General features: G+C 42.1%; 1 protein-coding gene across 3 annotated transcripts in view; it reads right to left on the reverse strand.

Moving 5' to 3' along the window:
• Positions 1-22549, reverse strand: part of MDGA2 (MAM domain containing glycosylphosphatidylinositol anchor 2) — a 1122977-nt gene that overhangs the window by 136045 nt on the left and 964383 nt on the right. For all 3 annotated transcript variants that reach the window (XM_033952215.1, XM_033952214.1, XM_033952216.1), the window contains exon 9: positions 18159-18428. In XM_033952215.1, coding sequence (XP_033808106.1) covers positions 18159-18428 — 270 coding nt within the window. The remainder of the gene's footprint in view (positions 1-18158; positions 18429-22549) is intronic.

The following is a 22549-nucleotide window of genomic DNA, read 5'->3' on the forward strand; positions in this document are numbered from 1 at the left end:
GGACTGACTGCGGGGAAGGGAGGAGAGTTGGGGTAGCACTTTTCCCCACAAACTCAATGGTTTAGCGGATGGAGAAGCAGGCTTGCTGCTTGAACACACGAGGCAAGCAGTGCGGCAGACAGTAGGGTTTTTCAGGGCTGCAGGACTGGTATTTCAGGACAGGAGAGAGCAGGAAAGGAGTGAGCGACTGGTTCTCATCAATTGCTTGGTTTTGGATCAGACAGCCCAGTCGGTGTGCCTAAAAAATGCTGAAGGCGCACCCCCCCGTGAACCCTCCCGAACGCCCCACACTACCTGCCCCCCTAACCCCAGCCCCCCTTGCTTACCTTAATATTGGCATGACTTACGGGTCCCAGTCTGACCAGCCGGCAGGCCCACTATCCTTGGAATTGCAGGCCTAGGGCCTGATTGGCCCAGGTGCCTAAGGCCTGTCCACAGGAGGGGCCTAAAGCAACTGGCCCAATTCTGTTTGACCCAGGGACCCATCCATCTGGCCAATATTAAGGTAAGCAAGGGGAGTATCTGAGGTTAGGGGGGCTGGATAGTGGGGGGTCGTTCGCGGGGGGGTGTACCTTCGGCAGGAGGACCTAGGCTCCCTCCTGCCAGTGTTGTCATGGGGTGGGGAGTTCCAGGGGTGCGCTTTGGTAGGAGGGCCTGGGCTCCCTCCTGCTGGTGTTGTCGGGGACTGTGGGTTCCGGGGGTGTGCCTCGTTAAGAGGGCCTGGGATCCCTCCTGCCAGTATTCAAGGGGGTGGGGGTGTCAGGGGTGCACCTCGGCAGGAGGGCTTGGGTTTTGTCAGGGGTTTTGTTCGGGGTTTTGTCAGGGGGGATCGCGATCACCCGTTGCAATGAGGAGTGGGCCAGTTATAGGATTCTGTAACCAGTGTTGTTTTTTGACAGACGCCAGTTACAAAATCCTGCTTTTAGGCGAAGGACTGGCCCCTCCTTCGCCTAAAAGGTCTGGGTTTGGGCATTTGGGACTAGGGCAAATTTTTGCTCGAGAATGTGGTGTAGGGATAGACGTAGTGGCAGTCTGGGCCAGTAGATTGCTGAACATGCAAGTAGGCCATTCTAAAAAAACCCCCTCAATTTGGTCTTTTTTTTTGAGAATGGACATTTCCCTGCTGCCAACTTTAGCGTCTACTGACTTAGGCCAAAAGGGGATTTAGACATTTTTTTAAATTATGTCCCTCCACATGTATGCAGTGAAACCACATCAAATGTCATTAAAAAAATACCTTGTGAAGGCAACAAAAATGATATAGAAGTCCCAAAAAACTGATGCATTTTGTAAATAAGAGAGAATGGTCTCAAAGATGGGGAGGCCTCACTCGGGTCTCCCGATACCTACCCTCCTTCCCCACCAAACTCCTTCCCTCCCTCTCTCCGCAATGAGAGTCCATAATTAAATTCTGCAGCATGGTTACAACACAATCCACAATATATATTATCAACCAATATCTAATAAATTCTGAATAACAATGTTCAACTAATGATAACTTGGCAAATAACAATATTTCAATTAATCCTAAACTTTAATCTAACCACCCCCGGGGGAAGGGGACACCACCATACCAAGCGGGAACCAAGCTGGGGGTCTATTCACCTTTGCATACGAGCAGGCACCACCGTTCAAGCTGATCGGAGCAACTGTCCAAGTGTCCCGTGCCCCATTGGCTTCCTGTCTCCCCATTTACCATTCAAGCAATTGGGAGGGGGGGGGTTAGTAGCGATGTTCAAACCTCTGTTTGTCCCTCCATCCAAGAGGGGGTCTCTTAGCCATCGAGTTGTAGGTGCCCTTACTTTAGAGCGGCACAATCCTACTCCTCTATCAAATGTTCCCCTTCCCTCATCGTCTTGGTCCCCCCGCCTCCCCCCCTTATTAAGCCCTACACCTGACATCTGTGACAAATCTCGCTGTCATCATAAACCTGGGTTGGGGAAGCAGGTGTTTCAATTTCCCAGGCACGCTGCTTAGATGGTTGTGCCGGGTGAGACCATTTATTTGAACTATTCAGTTGCTCCCTCTTCCCTACCTCTGATTGGCCCTCTCTATCTCTCCCTCTGTCCATTCTTTGCCCAGGTGACCCCCCCCCCCCCCACTTTGTGGTAGCCCTTTGCTTATCCACTCCGGGCCTCTTCTTTACCTCTTCCCATAAAATCTGGTCTAAAAAAGTTAATAACAGTTCTAAGACCAATTTCTAGGTAGAAACTATGAGATATTTTACTCTTATGAATTTTTGGTAGAAAATATATCCTAGAAGTCAAAGGATGCTGTTCTTTCTTTAAAAAAATTGCTTTCTTAATGGTGAGCATGCCTATTTTTAAAGAATTATCTACTACTGCTTTAATAGCAGCTTTAATTTTATGCACGGGACCTTCTAGTAAACATAAATAATGTTCACTCTGTGATAATTGACAGTAGGCTTCAGCATTATATTGTTGACGAGACTGAAGGGTAACTGCTCCACACTTATCTGCTTTCAAAATCACTAAATCAGGGTTATTTTCAAGAGCTTTAAGTGCTTTTCTCATCTGAAAAGAATTATTATATGAAATCTTATTTGTTTTATTCACTTCTTCCAACTGAGATATAACCTGTAATATAAGATCTTGAAATGTTGAAATTATTGACTCAATCTGCCCCAGAGGATATCATCTAGAAATTGGATGAACCACTAAGATTTCTGGCTGACTCGGGTTCATAGAAAAAAAATAAACAAAGTTGTAGTGTTCTTATAAACCAAAAGATGGTTTCTGTGATTGAACAAAACTAAGTCCTAATTCTGAAAGATTCTTTTATGTAGATGACAATTCCAAGGAAGATAAATTAATTACTCTTGATTCCTCATATGACAATTCCAAAGAAGATAAATTAATTACTCTTGATTCCTCATTTTTCGTAACTGAGTGTTCAGACCCCCCCCCCCCCCCACATCCTGATCTCTGAGTTTTACTCTTTGCCTTTGCCTCATCTTCTGCCTGTAAATGCAGTCGCTAAAAAATGTTTATGGTCCTTTGATGGCCTCTATCTTCACCACTACTTACTTCCGATTCTACCGAAGATTCTTTATATGCCTGCTTACGCTATTGAGTGGTTGTGTTCTTCCTTCTGCTTAACCAGGAATATACCATATTCTGTTGAAAACCTCTTTTATATATATATTTTTTTTAAATCTTGCCCTGATGTAAAGCATCTCTGAAAGAGGCCATGGTATTGTGTTTGGTGTGATCTATCCCTCTCTATGCTGGTTATTTACATTTTGGTACATAAATGCTGACTTATGCTAGCATTCTGTAATGAAATCTAGATGCCCAGAATGGAATCTTAGCATTCTCCCCCCCCCCCCCGAGTCCATAAGGCTATCATGCACTCGTAAGTTATAGAATAGTGGCAGTTATGCACACTTAATGTAATAATGATATGTTAATTGATGTTAATAAACAATGATTGGCTATAATTGCTGTTAATTGGCATTAATTAGGAGTTACACATATATCTGCCAATAGAATTCTAAAAAATATGCATGCAAATCCATAGTGTACAACTATAAGTGGGCATGTACCTAGGAGGGGCATAGGTGGGCCAGGGGTGTGGACAGAATTTGCACAGATGGGTTGTGGAATACTAGCAGTTACATAACATCCAACAATTAGGCATAGACATTTGCACCAACCATTGAGCTAGTGTAGGTACTTGGGCCTAAAGTTGCACAATTTACGCTCACCCCCCCCCAATTCTATAAAAAAAACAATAAAAATCTAACACATGGTTTTGATTGCGTGCCCAATTGCGCATGTAGTTTAATTGAATAATAAAATAATTAGCTCCAATAAATGGTTTCTTAACAAGCAATTATTGGTGCTTATTAAAATCAATTACATTTTACCCATGAGTCAAAAAAAGGGGGTGCAGAAATGGGCTGGTCATAGACAGATTGGGGACGTTATTTCGTTATGCATGTAATTATAAAATACGGGTAACCATGCATAAATTTAGGTGCAGGCATTTGTACCACATTTTCATGGCTGCAGATGGCTGCACCTAAATTTAGGCATGATTCCCGGGTGAAAGTGATATTCTACACATTGTGCCTAACTTTTAATTGCAGCTTATACAAAAGTGCTTTTTCCAGCTCTGATTTTTTGGGCAGCATTGGCCTGATTCTGCAAACGTGCATCCCGATGGTAGGCGTCTTACCACCATCTCTCAGCCAATTGGGACACACATTTTTTAGAAAACAAAAAGGGGAAAGGAAGTGTACATTTTAGGCGTGTGTCACACATCTACAGAGACGCATAGAGATGCTCAAGTATGCCCAAGGTGAGGCGTGGGTGTGGTTTCACCCGGAAGTGTCCTCGGGTGTGCTTGAGCATCCCTATGTGTCTCCATAGACGCAAGACAGATGCCTTAAATATAGGTCTACAAAATGCTGGCTGAATTATAAACTAATTATAAGCTAATTATAAACTGATTATAGCAAAATGGTATCACCGAGGATTGCAGCTGCGTGGAGTTCTGCTTGCATGTTCAATTTTTGTTGCCTTCACAAGGTATTTTTTTAATGACATTTGATGTGGTTTCACTGCATACATGTGGAGGGACATAATTTAAAAAAATGTCTAAATCCCCTTTTGGCCTAAGTCAGTAGGCGCTAAAGTTGGCAACAGGGAAATGTCCATTCTCAAAAAAAAGACCAAATTGAGGGGTTTTTTTTTAGAATGGCCTACTTGCATGTTCAGCAATCTACTGGCCCAGACTGCCACTACGTCTATCCCTACACCACATTCTCGAGCAAAAATTTGCCCTAGTCCCAAATGCCCAAACCCAGACCTTTTAGGCGAAGGAGGGGCCAGTCCTTTGCCTAAAAGCAGGATTTTGTAACCGGCGTCTGTCAAACATGAGAACATGAGAACAGGCTACTGGACTAGATGGCAGTCTACAGATCCCATATAAGTAAATACAATACTGGAGAAATAATCAGAGATATTTTCAACACTCAAGTGTTTACAGTATATGATTGTAGCCTACATTTAAGGCATCTGTCAGGAAATGTAGCTGCGATTCTGTAAAGGATGCCGATGCTGAGATCAGTGGCCTTTACAAAATCAGGTTCCATTATCCCAGTGCCTAATTTTAAGCAACCTTTTGAGAATTGCCTCCTTATATGCACATATGTATTAGCATTATACAACACTTAACCTTAACCACCCTATTATAGGGGGATATATAAGATATGCTCGAGCTTTGGAACTTAGCCAAAATGCCTCCTTATTTGATTTTACATTCTCTGAACAGCACTGGAAATGGATCTTTATTTCCCCATTTGCCTCCTCCTATTTGGTTTACAGAGGAATATAATATTTTCACACTTCTATGAATTAGAATGTAGAAGTAACTGCAGAAAATGAGAGAAACATGGGACCTGATAAGCCGCTAGCCTTTATTTCAACCTAAGCAATATATAACGGTGAAACATGCATCAGCACCCCCTCCCCATAGAACACCACTTTGCTTTGTTTATAATTCCCCCATTCTCTGGCAGCAGCTCCGTTACTTTTTTTAAATTAATTGCCCTGCCACCATTCTCTTGAGACAGGTTATGACAAATCTGGATTCAGCCATGGGAAACCACTGCACATTAGTCATTAGTTCTCAGCAGTCAAACATTTCTATAATTTCAAATATTTCTGTTTAATTATTACACCACGAACAAATATCTCCAGTGCTTTTAGTCCCTGCGTTTGACATTCAATTAGGCTTCTGCAGTTGAGAGCACAATTATCTGCCATGCATCTTGGGAATTTGGAGTCTCTCTCTACATTTCACACATCTTATTAAAGAAGGCATCAGAAAATTGCCAGAATAAACTGAGGAACCTATTCTTAAAAGTAAAACCTATTATAAACATCTTATATGACTTTCAAAAGCATTATTTTATTAACCTTGTACCATAGAATATGCCATCCATAATCTACCATCCTATTTCTGGAAGAATATAGTAGATGATAACAGGAGTGCTAGAGATTTGTACTGGTTAAAACTGACTATTGTCTATAAGCACAAAAACAGATTTGCCAAGTCTACTGCATTCAGCTGGAGACTCCCGCTCTCATGGGTCATCTCCCACTCTTCCACTCGGGTGTAAAGATCTCTCACTCAGCAGCCTTTCCTTCCATCAGCAGCAGCAGATTTGTTAATACAATTTCATCTTCTGCTGTCACAGGACCAACCTCTTGGCATCTCTGCAAAAACCTACACACAAGTATCTACAGATATGAAGAAAGGGAGAAGTGGCCTAGTGGTTAGAACCACAGACTCGGCACCCTAAGGTTGGGGGTTTGATCCCAGTGCCGCTCCTTGTGACCCTTGGCAAGTCAATTAACCCTCCTTTGCCCCAGGTACCACAGTTAGATTGAGAGCCCAACGGACCACATAGGGAAAACTCTCATAGCACCTGATCAATGTAAACTACTTAGGATATAAGTGAGATAGAAACAATAAAATACATAATATTCACATTTTCATTCACTTTAACATCATAACTGTAATCTTGTCTGAGGAGTGTGAATGAGAAAGTAGTTGTATTGGGTGATGTGCCTAGGAAGGATAGAGTATAAATGAGGAATGGGGGTAGGTACTATGAGGGTAAAATGGTAGAATTGCGCCAAGCACTGATTTTTTTTCTATGCGAAATTTTGAGCGCCATTCTAACAGGAAGCCGATAAATTATAAAACAGTGGCCCACTATTCAGTATTGTGGTGACTATATTGAATTAAATGTCTGAAAAGCTATTTAAATGAATATGTGTGTTCAATGCCATTAAACACAATGGGGGCAATTCTGTAAATGAGAACTATGATTAAGACGCCCACCTAACATGGGTAGTGAGTGTATTCTATAAGAACACTTACATACATTCTTGAAGCATACTAGAAACATAGAGACATGATGGCAGATAAATATTGCTGCTGCTGGGTCAGACCAGTGTCCATTGTGCCCAGCAGTACGCTCACGCGGCAGCCCTAGGGTCAAAGACCAATGCCCTAACTGAGACTAGCCTTACCTGCGTATATTCTGGTTCAGTCTAACTTTGTCTGGAATCCCTGGAGGGTGTTTTCCCCTATGACAGACTCCGGAAGAGCGTTCCAGTTTTCTACCACTCTCTGGGTGAAGAAGAACTTCCTTACGTTTGTACGGAATCTATCCCCTTTTAACTTTAGAGAGTGCCCTCTCGTTCTCTCTACTAAGTCTATTTCCTTCATTATCTTGAATGTTATGATCATGTCCCCTCTCAGTCTCCTCTTTTCAAGGGAGAAGAGGTCCAGTTTCTCTAATTTCTCACTGTATGGCAACTCCTCCAGCCCCTTAACCATTTTAGTCACTCTTCTCTGGACCTAAATATGGTACTTATGCTCGTAACTTACAGTTTTCTATAAGTTGAGCATGTAAATATTAGACCCGTCCATGCCCCTCCCATTTATACGCTATGTGAGGAATTCTATAAACGGCGCTCAAAATTCAGCAGTAGAAAAAAAATAGGAACATGGTCTTTATAGAATCGCGCTTAGGTGCCAATTCTCATGCCTAACTTTGGGCACCAGACTTACCTCTGCTGAAACCTGGTGTAATTGGTGCCCAAGTTAAGTGTGCCGAGGCAGTTGTCTTAACTACATGAGCAACTTTTCGAACACCACTGACATGCCCATGGCCATGTGCCTTTTTGAGTTATGTGCTAGTAGAGTTAGGTGTAATGCGTTTTGGAACCACGTGCAGACAGATGAACGCACAAATCAAAATGGGCACCAATTAACTTCAGTAATTGCCCTGTTAGCCAATTAATTTGTGTGCACATCTCAGGAGTGAGCCCAAATTTTGGAACACAAATCTAGGTATAAATGTTTTGTCTGCTTAAATGACAGAATAGTGTCGAGTAATCTGCTAGTATTGCACGCATAAGTGCAAGAGTTCTATGAATTTTAGATGCAAATGGCACTTAAAGTTAAGCACCCTGTTATAGAAAGAGGATGACAGGTGGCAATTCTATAACCGCACCTCCATTTAGGAGATGCCCTGAGACTTCACAGTAGGTGCCCATTCTATAAGGACACCTAGGCACTTAAGTTCCTTTGTAGAACACAAGCATAATCTGGTATCTGTGTGCCTAACATTTAGGATCCTGCAGTTATACCAGACATAGAGCTGTGTAAGTACAGGAACCAAAGTGCAGGTACATAACTTACATACGAGTATTCTGTAAGTTTTCCGAGAAGTAGGCCTTCATATTCTCACATCACTGTGAGAGTATTTGGCCTGATGTCATAAGAACATAAGAATAGCCTTACTGGGTCAGACCAATAGTCCATCTAGTCCAGTAGCCTGTTCTCATGTTGGCCAATCCAGTTTACTAGTACCTGGCAGAAACCCAAACAGCAGCAACATTCCATGCTACTGATCCAGGGCAAGCAGAGGCTTCCCCAAGCCTTTCTCAATAACAGACTATGGACTTTTCCTCTAGGAAATTGTCCAAACCTTATGCTATCTGCTCTTACCACAACCTCTGGCAACGTGTTCCAGAGCTTAACTATTCTCTGAGTGAAAAAATATTTCCTCCTATTAGCTTTAAAAGTAATTTCCTGTAGCTGTATCGAGTGTCCCCTAGTCTTTGTAATTTTTGACAGCGTGAAAAATCGATCCACTTGTACCCGTTCTACACCACTCAAGATTTTGTAGACTTCTTAGGTGCCGCTAGACATTGAATTCTTAGGCATGCTGTCATGTAGGCCAGGGTTTTCTTGACCTACATGAATGCACCTAAGTCATTCCTTGTCCAAACTCTGCCCCGAAACCACCCCTAGCCATGTCTACTTTTTGTGTAGGTGCCTCAGTGTAGACCCCTTCCGCGAGGTGGCAGGCGTCTACTGATAATTTTTTTTTTTTTTTTGTAATATCATATTTATTAGGCAGGTAAAACCATGTACAGTATGCGTAATATGCCAAAACATCGAATAACAAAACAGTAGCAATGGGCAGAAATAATTTCCATAGACAACAGTTGCATTGACAGTACAAAGGCATGGTTCACAAGTGCCCGTTTTCTACTTAACAAGGAAATATAGAGAAGCACAGGAATCCCCAAACGATTCACCAACACAATCAGACAAACCAACATACGAACACTCAGACATTCCATCACTCACGCATACCCAGTCAAGCTCAATGCAAACAATGTGCACAATAATCGAGGCTCACCATAGCTGTCAACAAATAAGCTGAACAGGAAAAGAAAAACAGATCACAGGAGAACTAATGTACATTCACAGGAGAACTAATGTATATTCAAGGACTCAAACCCTCCACGTTGGGAGAACAAAAATCATAGAGGTGAGGGAGCAGAAGGAGGCAAAGCCAAAAAACGTTCCCATAAAGCACAATAAGCAGTCCACACAGTTTGAGATCTGGAGGAATAAGAGTCGAGTTCAAATCTGGCTTGCATCTTCATTCTAGCAAGCCATAAACTGAAGGCAGGGGCCTCTGCAGTAGACCACTGCTGCAATACAAGTTTCTTGCCCAGAAGAACAGCATGCAGGATAAATTTCTGAGCTGGGAGGTCCACACCCTGTTGAATTAAGTCCTGGACGTCCCCTAGCAGCAGCGCTACACAGTTCCAAACAAAAGTGCATTGAAGTACCTGTTCAAGGCAGTGATGTACCCTGCCCCAGAACGTGAGAGCCTGACAGTCAAAAAAGGTATGAAGAAATGTACCTGGACTTTTATGGCAGCGGATGCAAAGAGCATCAGCCTACAAGTGCATGCGTACCCCACGAGTTCTTGTTATGTACGCTCTATGGAGGATTTTAAACTGTGTCTCCTGAAGAGATACTGCTTTTACCAATAGGTAGATGTTCTGAAAAAACATATGCAGGTCCTGTACAGTAACAGTTCTACCCAGCTCAGAGGACCAATCCCTGGCAAGTGTCACCAAAACCAGCTCAGGTTGATGGTCTCGGCAGACAGAGTACCAGCGGGAAATAGTATTCATGGAAGATGGGGTCTCCAGAAAAATATTATCAAGGGATCCACTCTCCCAACGGCCAGCATGACGAGCAATCTGAGGGGTAAGATAGTGTTGAATCTCTAAATATGTATGGATGTGATGGGAGGGAAGACCTCAGCATGCCTGGACCTGAGAAAATGAAGGGAAGAGCCCCCCCCCCAAATGTCCAAAACCGCCCCCACAGTGATATCCCGCTCTCTTCGGTCAGACAGACCCCATAAACGTGTCATGCCAGGAGGAAAATCAGGATTGCGAAGGAGAGAAAGAAAAGGGAAAAAACCGGGCAGTTGGTTCTGTTTCCTACGCCACCATACCCAAGCCTTCCGAAATGAAAAGAGGAAAGGAAGGAAGAACGAGGAAGAGGAGGAAGAGGGGATGCCAGAACTCTCACCAGAACAACCATGGAGAAAAGAGGAAAAAGATAGAGGGTTGCAGCAGGTTTCCAAGAGACTCGTAGGCGGAGAAGAAGAACAGGAGTCAGGTGCCAAATGTGGGTGTATCCATCGAAATAAAGCTGCCACATTGTACGCGCGTAGGTCAGGGATGTTTAGGCCGCCATGCTGCTTGGCTCGGAGAAGTTTGGAAAAACTAATTCTGGACGCCCCATCTCGCCAAATAAAGGATCTAATAGTAGCGAGATATGAACGCTCATCAGAAGAGGATACCCAAAAGGGAATGGTCTGGAGAGGATATAATAGTTTGGGGAATAGCACCATCTTGACCAATGCAACCCTACCCATAAGGGACAATGGCAAAGCTCGCTATCGGTGGCACAGGTTTTTGATCTTACCAAGCGCAGCAGTGATATTAGCTGTATATAAACGCTTAGGGTCACAATACAACAGGATTCCCAAGTATTTAAGTTTCCCAGGGACTACTCCCACACCCAGGGTCTCCGTCCAACGTGGTTTACCCGACGTCCCAAGCAGGAGAACCTCCGTCTTTTCAAAATTGATCTTAAGGCCCGAGAAACGCCCATATAGTTGTATAAGTGCCATAAGACGTGGCATATTGATGTCCGCATGATTAATGTAAAGAAGCATGTCATCCGCAAATAGACTAATGCGGAATTCATGAGTCCCCACACGAAGACCTTCAAGGCACGGGTCTTGACGGATACGTTGTGCCAAGGGTTCCAATGATAGCAAGAATAGGAGAGGGGATAATGGGCAGCCTTGACGGGTACCACGTCCTAAGGGAAAGGAGGCAGACAATTCCCCATTCACCAAAAGCTGCGAAGATGGTCGATTATAAAGATCCGCTACCCACCGAACAAAATCACCAGTGATGCCAAACTGCCCCATGACCCAAAAAAGATGTTCCCAGGAGACCATATCGAATGCCTTTTCCACGTCGAGGCTGGCGATAAGGGCCCTGTCCCCCGGCTCATGGGAGGCCTGCAAAACCGATAAAACCTTCAAGAGATTCAGGGATGCATGTCGGCCGGGGACAAAACCGACCTGATCTTCGTGAATCAGCTCCGGCAAAAAAGTATTAAGACGAGCCGCCAGTATACTACCCAAAATCTTAACATCTTGGTTGAGGAGAGATATTGGTCGATATGAGCCCAATTGGTCCTGGGGTCGGCCTGGTTTGGGGAGAAGGATAACATGAGCTCGAGTATGTGTGTCCCCAGGTGGGAGATCGGTCAGCAGGCCAGTATAGTAGGCTTGCAAAGCCGGCAAGACCGTTGGGGGCAACAATTTGTAAAATTCCGGCCCCATGCCATCAGGGCCCGGTGTCTTTGCAAGGGTGAGTTTACCAATAGCCACCTGAAGTTCCATTCCCGAGATAGGGGAGTTCAATGTGCACCTCTGCTTCTCCGATAGAGATGGCAGGGGGAGATTCCTAAAAAAGTCCTCTCGGGCCAGTGAGTCAACCGGAAAAGCCATATAGAGATCCTTATAAAAACGGACAAAGTGAGCCGAAATATCTTTAGGGTTAGTGTGAAGTCGACCCGTCCTGTCTTTGATACCGGTGATGACATGTTTGGCCTTGGGTGGTCTAACCAGGTTTGCTAACATACGTCCCGTTTTGTTACCCCAGACGTGTAGTCTATATTTGTAAAAATATATGCTGCGTTGGGCTCGTGCATCAAGAAGATGATTAATCTTATCTTTCAATTGTTTCAGAGAAGACTTGATCGAAGGATTAAGTTGGGAGATGTGTACCCGGCGAAGCTCCTGCAGTTCCCGTGTGAAAGCGAGGAGTTCGCCCTCCCGGCACCTCTTCAAAGCGGAGGAGTATGCCAAAATGTGACCTCGCATGACAGACTTTGCAGCCTCCCAGTAAACGACTGGTCCCACATCCAAAACAGAATTTGTGAGGAAAAAGTCCTCCCACTTTTTGGAAAAAAACTCATGAAATTCTTTATCGGTGTATAACTGTGGAGACATACGCCATATGCGTTCACCGGAGGACTGCAAAAACTGAAGAGTAATATTAAGTAAGGAATGGTCAGATAAAGTCGGAGCAAGCATAGTGGCTGAGGCAAATTTGGGAAACCAAAGTTCGGAAATAAGAAAATAGTCGAGACGAGAGTAGGACAGATGAGGGTGGGAGTAGAAGGAAAAATCACGCTCTTCGGGGTGGAGAGTCCTCCAAACATCCAGTAAGCCCAATTCCCTCATGAGGTAGTTCACGCCCCTATTGAAATGTTCCTTAGGGGCATCTCTCACTGGTTGACAATCTAGAGCTGGGTTAGCAGTCACATTAAAATCACCCCCTAACACAAGTAAGCTAGAAGTATGATGGGCCAGGATGGTGAACAAGTGAGAGAAAAAAACGTGCAAATAAGTATTAGGGGCATAGACATTACAAAAAACAATTGATTGACCCCATAATTCTCCCACTAGCAAAACGAATCTCCCCTCGGGATCTGAGACCTGTTGCAGAATAGTAAACGGAATTCTTTTATGTATGAGGATAGCCACCCCACGTTGTCGGGAGCTGTAAGAGGCAAAGCCAATCTGTCCCACCCAATCCCGCTTCAGTTTACGATGTTCCTCGTCTGTAAAGTGTGTTTCCTGGAGGAACGCTACGTCCGTGCGTTCCCTTCTAAGGTATGTAAGAATTTTGGCACGTTTAATGGGAGAGTGGATCCAGTCCACATTAAGGGATGTCACAGTCAAAGAAGACATAGCATTACATATGTTGTAGCTATTTCAAAGCTAACAAGTACGTACAGAGACACGGAGCGGGGGACGTCCCAGCCATATCCCCCTTCCACATATATGTGACAGCAGTACACAAATGCTCAGTAGGAGCGAATACGTGAGCCAAACATCCAAAAACACAAACCGCAAGCATAACCCAAACATACATACTCAAACAAACCCCCCATGCATTCCCCTCCCCACATACAAACCATCCCCCCCTCCCCCCAGAACCATACAATCTTCCCAGATCAACAACAGGCAGTGAGAAAGAAAAAAAGCAAGTAACAAATAACAGATAACAGCCCCAGGCCATACCCCGCACATATAGTAAAGGCAAAGCCAGCAAAACCCAAGAGTAAAAAAGATCAAAAAATAACAAAAAATAGCTTCATGTCAGCATTTAAGGAAAGAAAAAGCAAATAGGGAGAGAGTGGCAACATATCCTCGGCCTAGGCAAGGTTACAGTAATAAAAGGACACAGAAAAAGCAAACTCCTGAAGTCCTGCCAGCAAACGGGGTAGCCACCTGGACAAACACTGCCTCAGGTTGAGGGGCTGAAATCAAGACCAACAGTTGCCAGCCCTCACTCACTCAACAATGGCGGCTCAAAGAGAAACACATGTGGCCATGCTGCCAAGCAGAAATCTAAGCCCCCAACACAGGAGTTCAGGTGGTTACAGATTCACGGTGTACAGGCGCTGGTAATTGTAGAACGAACTGCTCCAACTCTCTTGGCGTCTCCAGATAGTGAACTTTATTGTTATAAAAAACCCGAGCCCGGGCTGGATAGAGGAGGGATACACGGATGTTACGGCGATACAAGGTGTTGCAGTGAGGCGCCATCGCTTTGCACCGGGAGGAAACTAGGGGGGGAAAATCTTGGAAGATCAAGATTTTGCGGCCATCGTAGATAAAATCCACCCCTTTGCGGTAGTGAGCCAGGATCCGTTCCTTAACCGCAAAATTAAGGAACCGGGTGAGCACAGGACGCGGTCGAGTTTCATCATCCTTCCTTTGGCTCACGCGGTGTGCCCGCTCGATTTGAATAGGCAGGCCCGGGTCCGGATGATCCAAAATCTGTAGCAACCAGCTCTCTAGGCACTTGCGGAGATCTACATCTCAAATTGATGCAGGAAACCCTATGATTCGCAGGTTCTTTCTCCTCCCTCGATTTTCGTGATCATCCACGCGTTCCTGCAGGGTTTTATTAGTGGACTCCAGGGCACGCAGCCGTTCTTCAAAGTTAGCAGCCTGATCTTCCTGGCGTGCCACAAGATCTTCTACACGCTGCAAGCGACCCGAATGTGAGTCCAGACTTTCTTTGATATCTTCCATAAATGTGTGTATTTTAGCAAGCTTGTCCTCCATCACCAGAGTCAGAGAGCGAGTCAGCTCTTGCACTGCGGCCTCCTGCAGCGTAAACATGGGAACCTCGTGGCTTTCCGCCATTTTTGGTTCCTGCTGCTTAACTTTGTCCCGAGTGCCGCGCTGCGGTTTAGCGGTCATTGCACGTACCAGGCACTCCGGGGAAACGCTCCACTTAGTCAGCAAAGCGAGAGACTTTCAAAGATATCGTTGAGAGCGGTGAAGCACTAAAAATACTAAGGGTATTGTGCAGATTTACGTCGGCATGGCCCGGAGCTGTGGAGAGACACGTCCGTTCAAGCGCCCGGCATCACGTGACCCCCGATAATTTTTTAAAAAATTGATTTGTAATCATTTTTGTAATGGTGCTTTCAATTAGCAGTGCAAATGCGCCAATTAAGAAAATTAAGTTAGTTTATAAATTAATATCTGAATATTTGAATAAAAAACAAAAAACAAGCTTAAGAGACATTTGGAGCATTGAGATAAAGCAGCAGATTTCTGCTACTCAATGGCCACGGATTGGACTTGGAGAACGAGATGTACAGCTTCAGCATCTATGAGACAAACTTGTTTTTTTCTGTTATATAGAATTTTTGGACCCCAGTTTGTTTACAAAAGTTGGATAATTCAAAGTATAATAGATGATGGAACTGTCATCTTGAAGTAGGGACAATGGATCACTTGTTGTTTTATTGTCCCTTGATACTCGACTTTTGGAAGTCTATTTGGGGAAAAATTAATAGGATATTAGAAGTTTCTATCCTACTGTCGTATGATATTGTTTTATTTGGGACTTTATTGTAACCTAAGAGTCCAATTGATGGAAAAAAAACCAGACTTATTATTATGACGGGTGTAGCTACGCAGTTAATAACAAGAAACTGGAAGAACTGGGACAGATTGAACTTTAACTTTTGGTGGGAAACTCGGTCAATATTACAGATATGAAAAAATGAATTCTGAACAATTGGGACATCATAAAAAATTTAAAGAAACTTGGGGTCCATTAGTGGAAATTGTTAAAACTGATTAATCGAATAAGCCTTTAATTCCTGATTGATTTTTATACATATCCAGGGTGGGGGAATGTACTTTGTTTTACTATTTGTTTGGATGTAAGTGCTGTTTAATGTCATGAAAATCTTCTCATTAAATTCAAGACCAAACTAAAAACATTTCTTTTTCAAGATGCATATCATAATCTCTAAATACTTCCTTTCCCAAAACCAGTAAAATCATCTCAACCGCTTTTATGAAGCGACCCTATCCCTGATGTTATATCCTCCCCCCCTCCTCCCTTTCTTTTAAATTTCATTTTAATAATGTATTTATTGACTCTTCCTTCCTCTTATTACCCTCAAATTCATGTAAGTTCTTGTTTATCGTCTTTATAATGTTCACTCCTCCCTCATATATATATAATTATTATTTTACCTTTTATTTAATTTTTTTTTTTTTTTTTAGCATTGAAAACCGGCCAGATACATGTTGATGGTCAGTATATTAAACACAATAAAACTTGAAACTTAAACTTGATTGTTTATTCTTTGCACTTTGTATTTGAATTGAAAATTAATAAAGAATTACAAAATAAAGAAAAAGAAAATTAAGTTAGGTCCCTAGATCGGCTAAGCATGCTGGATCTAGGTGCCTAACTATAGGCGTCTTTTCTAGAATGAAGGCCTTAGTGCCCTGCTAGCACATATATGGGTATGTGTACAAATACATGTGTTATGTGTTAATATTCTATATACGCAGTAGATGTAGGCATCTACATTATCTAAAAAGCTTAATTGGTGCCAACAAGCAATCAGCACCTCATAATTAGCTTAGATTTCAGGTAAGCGCTTCGTCCAAGGCACTTGCCAGAGAGTAGGTGTGCTTTGGGGCAGATTGTGGGCGTATTTTGTGCTGGTATTTAGGATACGAAAATGCTGGTATAAATATAGGGCGTCTAAGATTTAGACACCTACCGGTACCTAAGTCCACTTTAGGTGCCGCCAGGTGCAGTTCTATAAACACAACATTAAGGGCCTGTTTTACAAAGCCACGCTAGCGGTTGCAGCGCAGTAACAGCCCCGAAGCCCATGGAGATTTAAAGGGCTGTTGCCGCGCGGCTTTGTAAAACAGGCTCTAAGAGAAGAGAAAAAAACTCTCTCAAATATACACAATGTCACCCAGAAAAGGAGAGAAAGTTAATGGACAATTGGTGTTATGTAATTACAAAAACAAGGCATAGAGGACCTCAAACACCCAACCCTCCAAAAGAAGTAAATGAAGCATGTAGGATCCTGCTCCATATGGTAATGCTAAAACAAACAGTATTTGGAAATCTACTTATTCCACGATTTTCACAAAGTGTCCCTGATGAAGCAGTAAATTTGTGAAACGGTTGAGCTGCCGTCGGACTGGACTTGGATGTATTGATTTATAAAAGCAGACTCAAGAGAAAAGTTGCATCATATTGAAACTAAGACTTCTGAGGCAGGCCCCACAACCAAAACACGCACATGTTGAGTCTTGACTACAATAAAGAGGACCACTGGTCGCCTTCTCTGTTTTCTTTGTGTCTACCATGATAAGGTAGGATCTTCTATTTGGGTGCAATGCAAAATAACTGACCACTAGAAAAGCCATCTTTCACAATCCACCGGAATAATATGATGCAACTTTTCTCTTGTGTCTGCTGTGCTGATTTATAAAAGCTGATTCAAACAAGGATCTCTTTGGGCTTTTTTGTCCCATTCCAACATAAAGCTAAGTGCCTTTATTGGGATTCCTACGAATATGTGGATACAGTTTTAAATTTTGGTGATTAATTCACTGGATTTTTTTTGCATTTAATAAATTAAATTGACAAAATAGGTAAAAATATTTAAATTAAAAATAAACAAGGTTTTTTTGGACCAATGATAAAAATCACACCCCAGTAGCCTCTCATTGGAGGGTGAGGGTTGGGTGTTTGAGGTCCTCTATTCCTTGTTTTGTAATTACATAACACCAATTATACATTAACTTTCTCTCCTTTTCTGGGTGGCAATTCTATAAATGGCACCTAACTTAAGATTGACAGATGCTAGTCGCTGCATTCCTCAGCGCCTGACTTTATGCCATTTATAGAATTGGGCCCTCAGTGCGCTGCATCCATGCTTCAACTTTCTGGTGCCCACTTACAGAATTGCCTCTATAGTGGCCAGAAATCCACAGATTTAAAAAAGGGATACTTTTGCCAGTAAATGCAACATTTTTTGGAGTATCGGCTCAAACATTGTCTTGCACTGAAATACAATAATGCAGGGGTGTCCAACCTTTTGGCTTCCCTGGGACGCATTGGCCGAAAAAAAATGTTTCTGGGGTTGCACAAACGCGCAAACACTGCAGCAAGACAGAGGAGGGAGCCGGCAAGACGGTAAACACCCGGGGGCAGCAGAGGAAAACACTGCATCGCCCTCGACCAGGGCCGCACAAAATACTTCACGGGGCCGCATGCGGCCCCTGGGCCGCAGATTGGACACCCCTGCCATAATGACTTTCAGTTACGTACATTTAGATGAGCATATCTTAGGAAGCTTACCTGTAAGTAGAAAGCTGCATTTCCCAGCCCCAGCTTCGTTGATGATGCTACAGTTGTAAGTCCCATAGTTTTCCTTCGCAATAATGTTAACTGTGTACTCGGTAGAATCTTGGGAGTCAAACTGGCCATTCCTAAGCAACTTGCTGCCCAATCTCCATTCATACTTCAGGACCCTGGTTGGGTACGCTCTCAGGACCCTGCAGCTCATTGTCAGACTTTGCTCCAATCCCTGCCTAATCTCCATGAACGCTGGCTCTACGGTAGGTGGATCTGTAAAAAACAGATTGGAGCATTAGTTGCTTTCAGTGTGTATAAACCGAAATGAACACATTGCAGCTATTTGGATTACAGTGCCATGCAAATAAAATAAGTATACATTCATTTGGAATCGGATTAAATGAAATCAGTCAGTTTTACATCACATTTTATGTCCATGGTATATTCTTTTTCTATCTGAAATGGTTTCAATTTCTGAGATCATACTTCACATACCGTGGTTTGAAGTGAGGATCATTACTTCCATGACATGCTGGGTACACACAAAACTACCCCATTTGGAGATACTACTTCCAGAAGAAACATCATCTATTATACACGCGTGTGTGCACATGCATGCACACACACACACATATACAAAGCAAGGCATTTTCGATAAAACGTCTAAGTCCGAATTTGGATGCTTCCCACTAAATGTCCAAATTCGGAAGTGGAGAAACATCCATTTTTGAACAGGACGTTCAAATATATATATATTTTTTGCAAATCGCCTACTTGGATGTCTTGGCTGCCAAAACATCTAGACCATTAGGACATCTAGTTATTCACTATTTTCGACCACAAAAAGTCCAACTTAAAAACGTCCAAATCAGCACCATTTAGACATGGGAGGGGTCAGCATTATAATGGAATGGCCACATAGGCATGACAACAGAACAGTGAAACACCTTAGAAGGCTCTGTTTTGAACTTCACATAAAGGGTGCCAGATGTACATCTCACCATAACCCTATTGTGTGGCAGACATGGCTTGAGAGAATGAAGCATGGTAAATAGTGTGGCAAACATAATATGGCAAATTTGGCGTATAGTATAGTAGGACAAAGATGGCGAATAGTATGGTAGAGTGTAGAAGAACATTGTATGAGAAAACATGGCATGGTCAGATATTGGGGCCCCAACCATTGCAAATACATATTAAACAGTATATTCAGATAATTATCCGGTTAGCAATCTGAAAATTGCTTATCCAGATAACTGCCAGCTCCACTCTCACTCCGCCTACACAATGCCCCAAAATAATCTGGGTAGTGGTGGGCAAAGATGGTGTGCGAGGATATACTGTCTGGACAGTGCCACCGAATATACACAGCCAGTGCCAGCTAAGCCACTAAGCCATTTGCCACTAAGCTATTTTTCCAATAACAGACGTCTTTATCCAGATCCAGATAAATACCTCTGAATATCAGGTCCAATATTGTTGGTATACATATAGATATAGAGCCCTGCGATGTTATAAGATGATTTTTTGCATGTAAAACAGGCTTTAATCATGAAAACAACCTTTTAGAAAAGTACTGCTTCTACATTCTCTGTTCTCCCCTAGGTTTTATATTGCCTTGTAAATTACTGTCCAAAACCCTATTCCAATCTGTCAATAAAAGAAAAAACTAGCATTTATTGGTGCTAGTTTCTCATTTTTTTTTCCTGTGTCAACAGCTGCCTCCAAAGTCCCTATGACACTGAATTACAGTTCCTCTTAAAGTGTAATGATCCGTCACTAGAGTACTAAACATTCGTCACTCTTCCCAAAGGGCAGCACCTTTCCAATGTTCCAAAACTCTGCTAGCTGAGGGACTGAGAGATTTTCTTGTTAACAAGACAGTAGCATTTCCTTTCCAAGTACAAAATTGAAAGAGAACAACATTACTGGAAATTAATAATAACTTGTTCTCATCTCATATTTTTAATCCAAAAGGTAGAGGAGAGTATTAGGAACTTATGAATAAAGACTCATGGTTAATTATTTTTTACCTCACAGTTGGTTACCGATAAAATACAGATGCTGTTTGAGCGACAACCACCATATCTTTCAAATTTAACCCACTCCCCCTTTTTACAAAACTGTTGCACGGTTTTTAGCATTGGCCATGGCGGTAACAGCTCCAACATTTATAGGAATTCTATGAGCATCGGAGAGGTTACTAAAAGTGGCTGGTGCTAAAAAAACGCTACGGTTTTGTAAAAAGGGGCTTAGGGCTCCTTTTGCAAAGCTGCGCTAGCGTTTTTAGCGTACGCACAAGATTAGCGCACACTATAGCGCGCGCTAGCTGAAAAATTTCCGCCTGCTTAAAAGGAGGCAGTAGCGGCTAGTGCGCGTGGCATTTTAGCAAGCACTAAGCACGCGCTAAAACCGCTAGCTCATCTTTGTAAAAGGAGCCCTTAGTTTTATTTTATGTTTATGTTTATTTAAGATTTGGTATACCGCTCCTGCATTTTACTGACCTAAGTGGTTTCCAAAGTATCAAACTAAAATGAAATTAGGTACTTGAGAAAAACTACCCTATCTGTCCCGAAGACTTACAATCTAGCTAAAGTACCTGATAAACTAAAAATATTTAATAACACCATGTAACACATTTCCAAGATCAAAAATCAAAGAAATAGAAAACAGAAAGAATGAAAGAAGATTTAAAAATTAAATAAAACAAATTTAAGAGACAGAAAAGTCTCTGAAGCGGCCTGATAGCAGTCATATTTTGGTGTAGGTCTTAATACAACTCCCGGCACAGCACACTTCACAGATCCGCCAGTGAGAAAGCTTGAGAGCTTCAAAGAAATTAACATTTCTAAAACATATCCACTAAAACTGTTAGATGAAATAAATAGATCCAAATCAACATGAATCAGTACAAATTATTACAAATTAAGGCAGATTGCGGTCCCCATTCTACTATTCAATTCGGGAGAGCCATTTGAAAAAAATGTGCTTTTAGATGTCTCTTAAAATTTTGAAAGATTCTTCCTTCCTTAACTCTACTGGTATATTGTTCCACGATATTAGAACTAAGTAGAAAAATGCACCATTTCTAGTTGAGGCAAGGTGAGCCTTTGAGATATGGGGGAACAGCTACTCTATTGTCATTTAAAGATCTCAACGAGCAACTAGGTGTGTAAAATAACACTAGATTAGAGAGATATAATGGTTGTAACTCAAATAATGCCCTATGTGCCAGCATTAGGATTTTAAATTTAATTCTAAATTCCATTGGTAACCAATGGAATTTCAAATATAATGGAGTTATATGATCATAGATGTGTGCGCAACTTAACAGCTCAATTGTCGCATTTTGTACTGTTTGTAAACGTTTCAGTTGCCCAACTGTTATTCCCTTATATACCAAGTTGCCACAATCCAATTTAGATAGAACAAAAGAATGGATTAAAGTATGTAATGATTTCTCATCCAGGAAATCTTGAATAGCTCTAAGTTGTCTTAATGCCCCAAATCCGTTTACAACTGTAGATGAATCCTGCTTCTCAAAATTCAAATGACAGTCAATTATAGGACTTTGGAATATCAGGCAGGGAAAGTGGATTCCTGGATAAGCCCTTTGATTGCTCAGGCGTATTCTTATCCTATATTTAGGAAATTATTAAAAACTCATCTGTTTGATAACCAAGAATGTTGATCTTCAAGCTTCTTAATGATTTTATCATGCCGTGTTTGTAATTTTTTTTTTTTTCAATTAGGTTGTATTTTTAATTGAAATATTAATACTAGCATGTTTATGTTGTTTTTTAACCATGATGTAAAAATTCTGCCCATAGAAATGTGTATACGATTGTATTTATCTACTGTTGTGAACCGCCTAGAACTAATGGCAGGGCGGTATATAAGAAATAAAATTATTATTATTGTTGTTATAATTCCCAAATATTTAAAACTATCTACTATCTCTTTATGCTGATGGTGTAGTGAAAGATCTAGTTGTGGTGTTACCTTGTTACCGGAAATACAATATGCTACTGTTTTTGACATATTCAGTACTAGTCCATGTCCCCCCAACCATTCTTCTATCCTATCCAAACCATCCAAAAGAGGGCTCAGATCCAATGTTGAAGGGGATAAATCATATACCAGCAAAATATCATCTGCATAGATATATGTACTGATTCCTATTTCCTGAATTAGTCTTGCAAGAGGACTCAAAAATATATTAAACAGAATAGGTGAAAGGGCTGAACCTTGTGGTACCCCACAGTCCAATAATCTATCACTGGATATTGACCCATCTGTAACTACTCTAAAAGTACGATCCCTGAGAAAGGCTGCAAACCAATCCCAAACCACTCCTATTAAACCTCTCATGGAGCAATCTCAATAGAAGTTCA

The sequence above is a fragment of the Geotrypetes seraphini genome, chromosome 7 (assembly GCF_902459505.1).
Source record: "Geotrypetes seraphini chromosome 7, aGeoSer1.1, whole genome shotgun sequence".
Taxonomy (NCBI): Eukaryota; Metazoa; Chordata; class Amphibia; order Gymnophiona; family Dermophiidae; genus Geotrypetes; species Geotrypetes seraphini.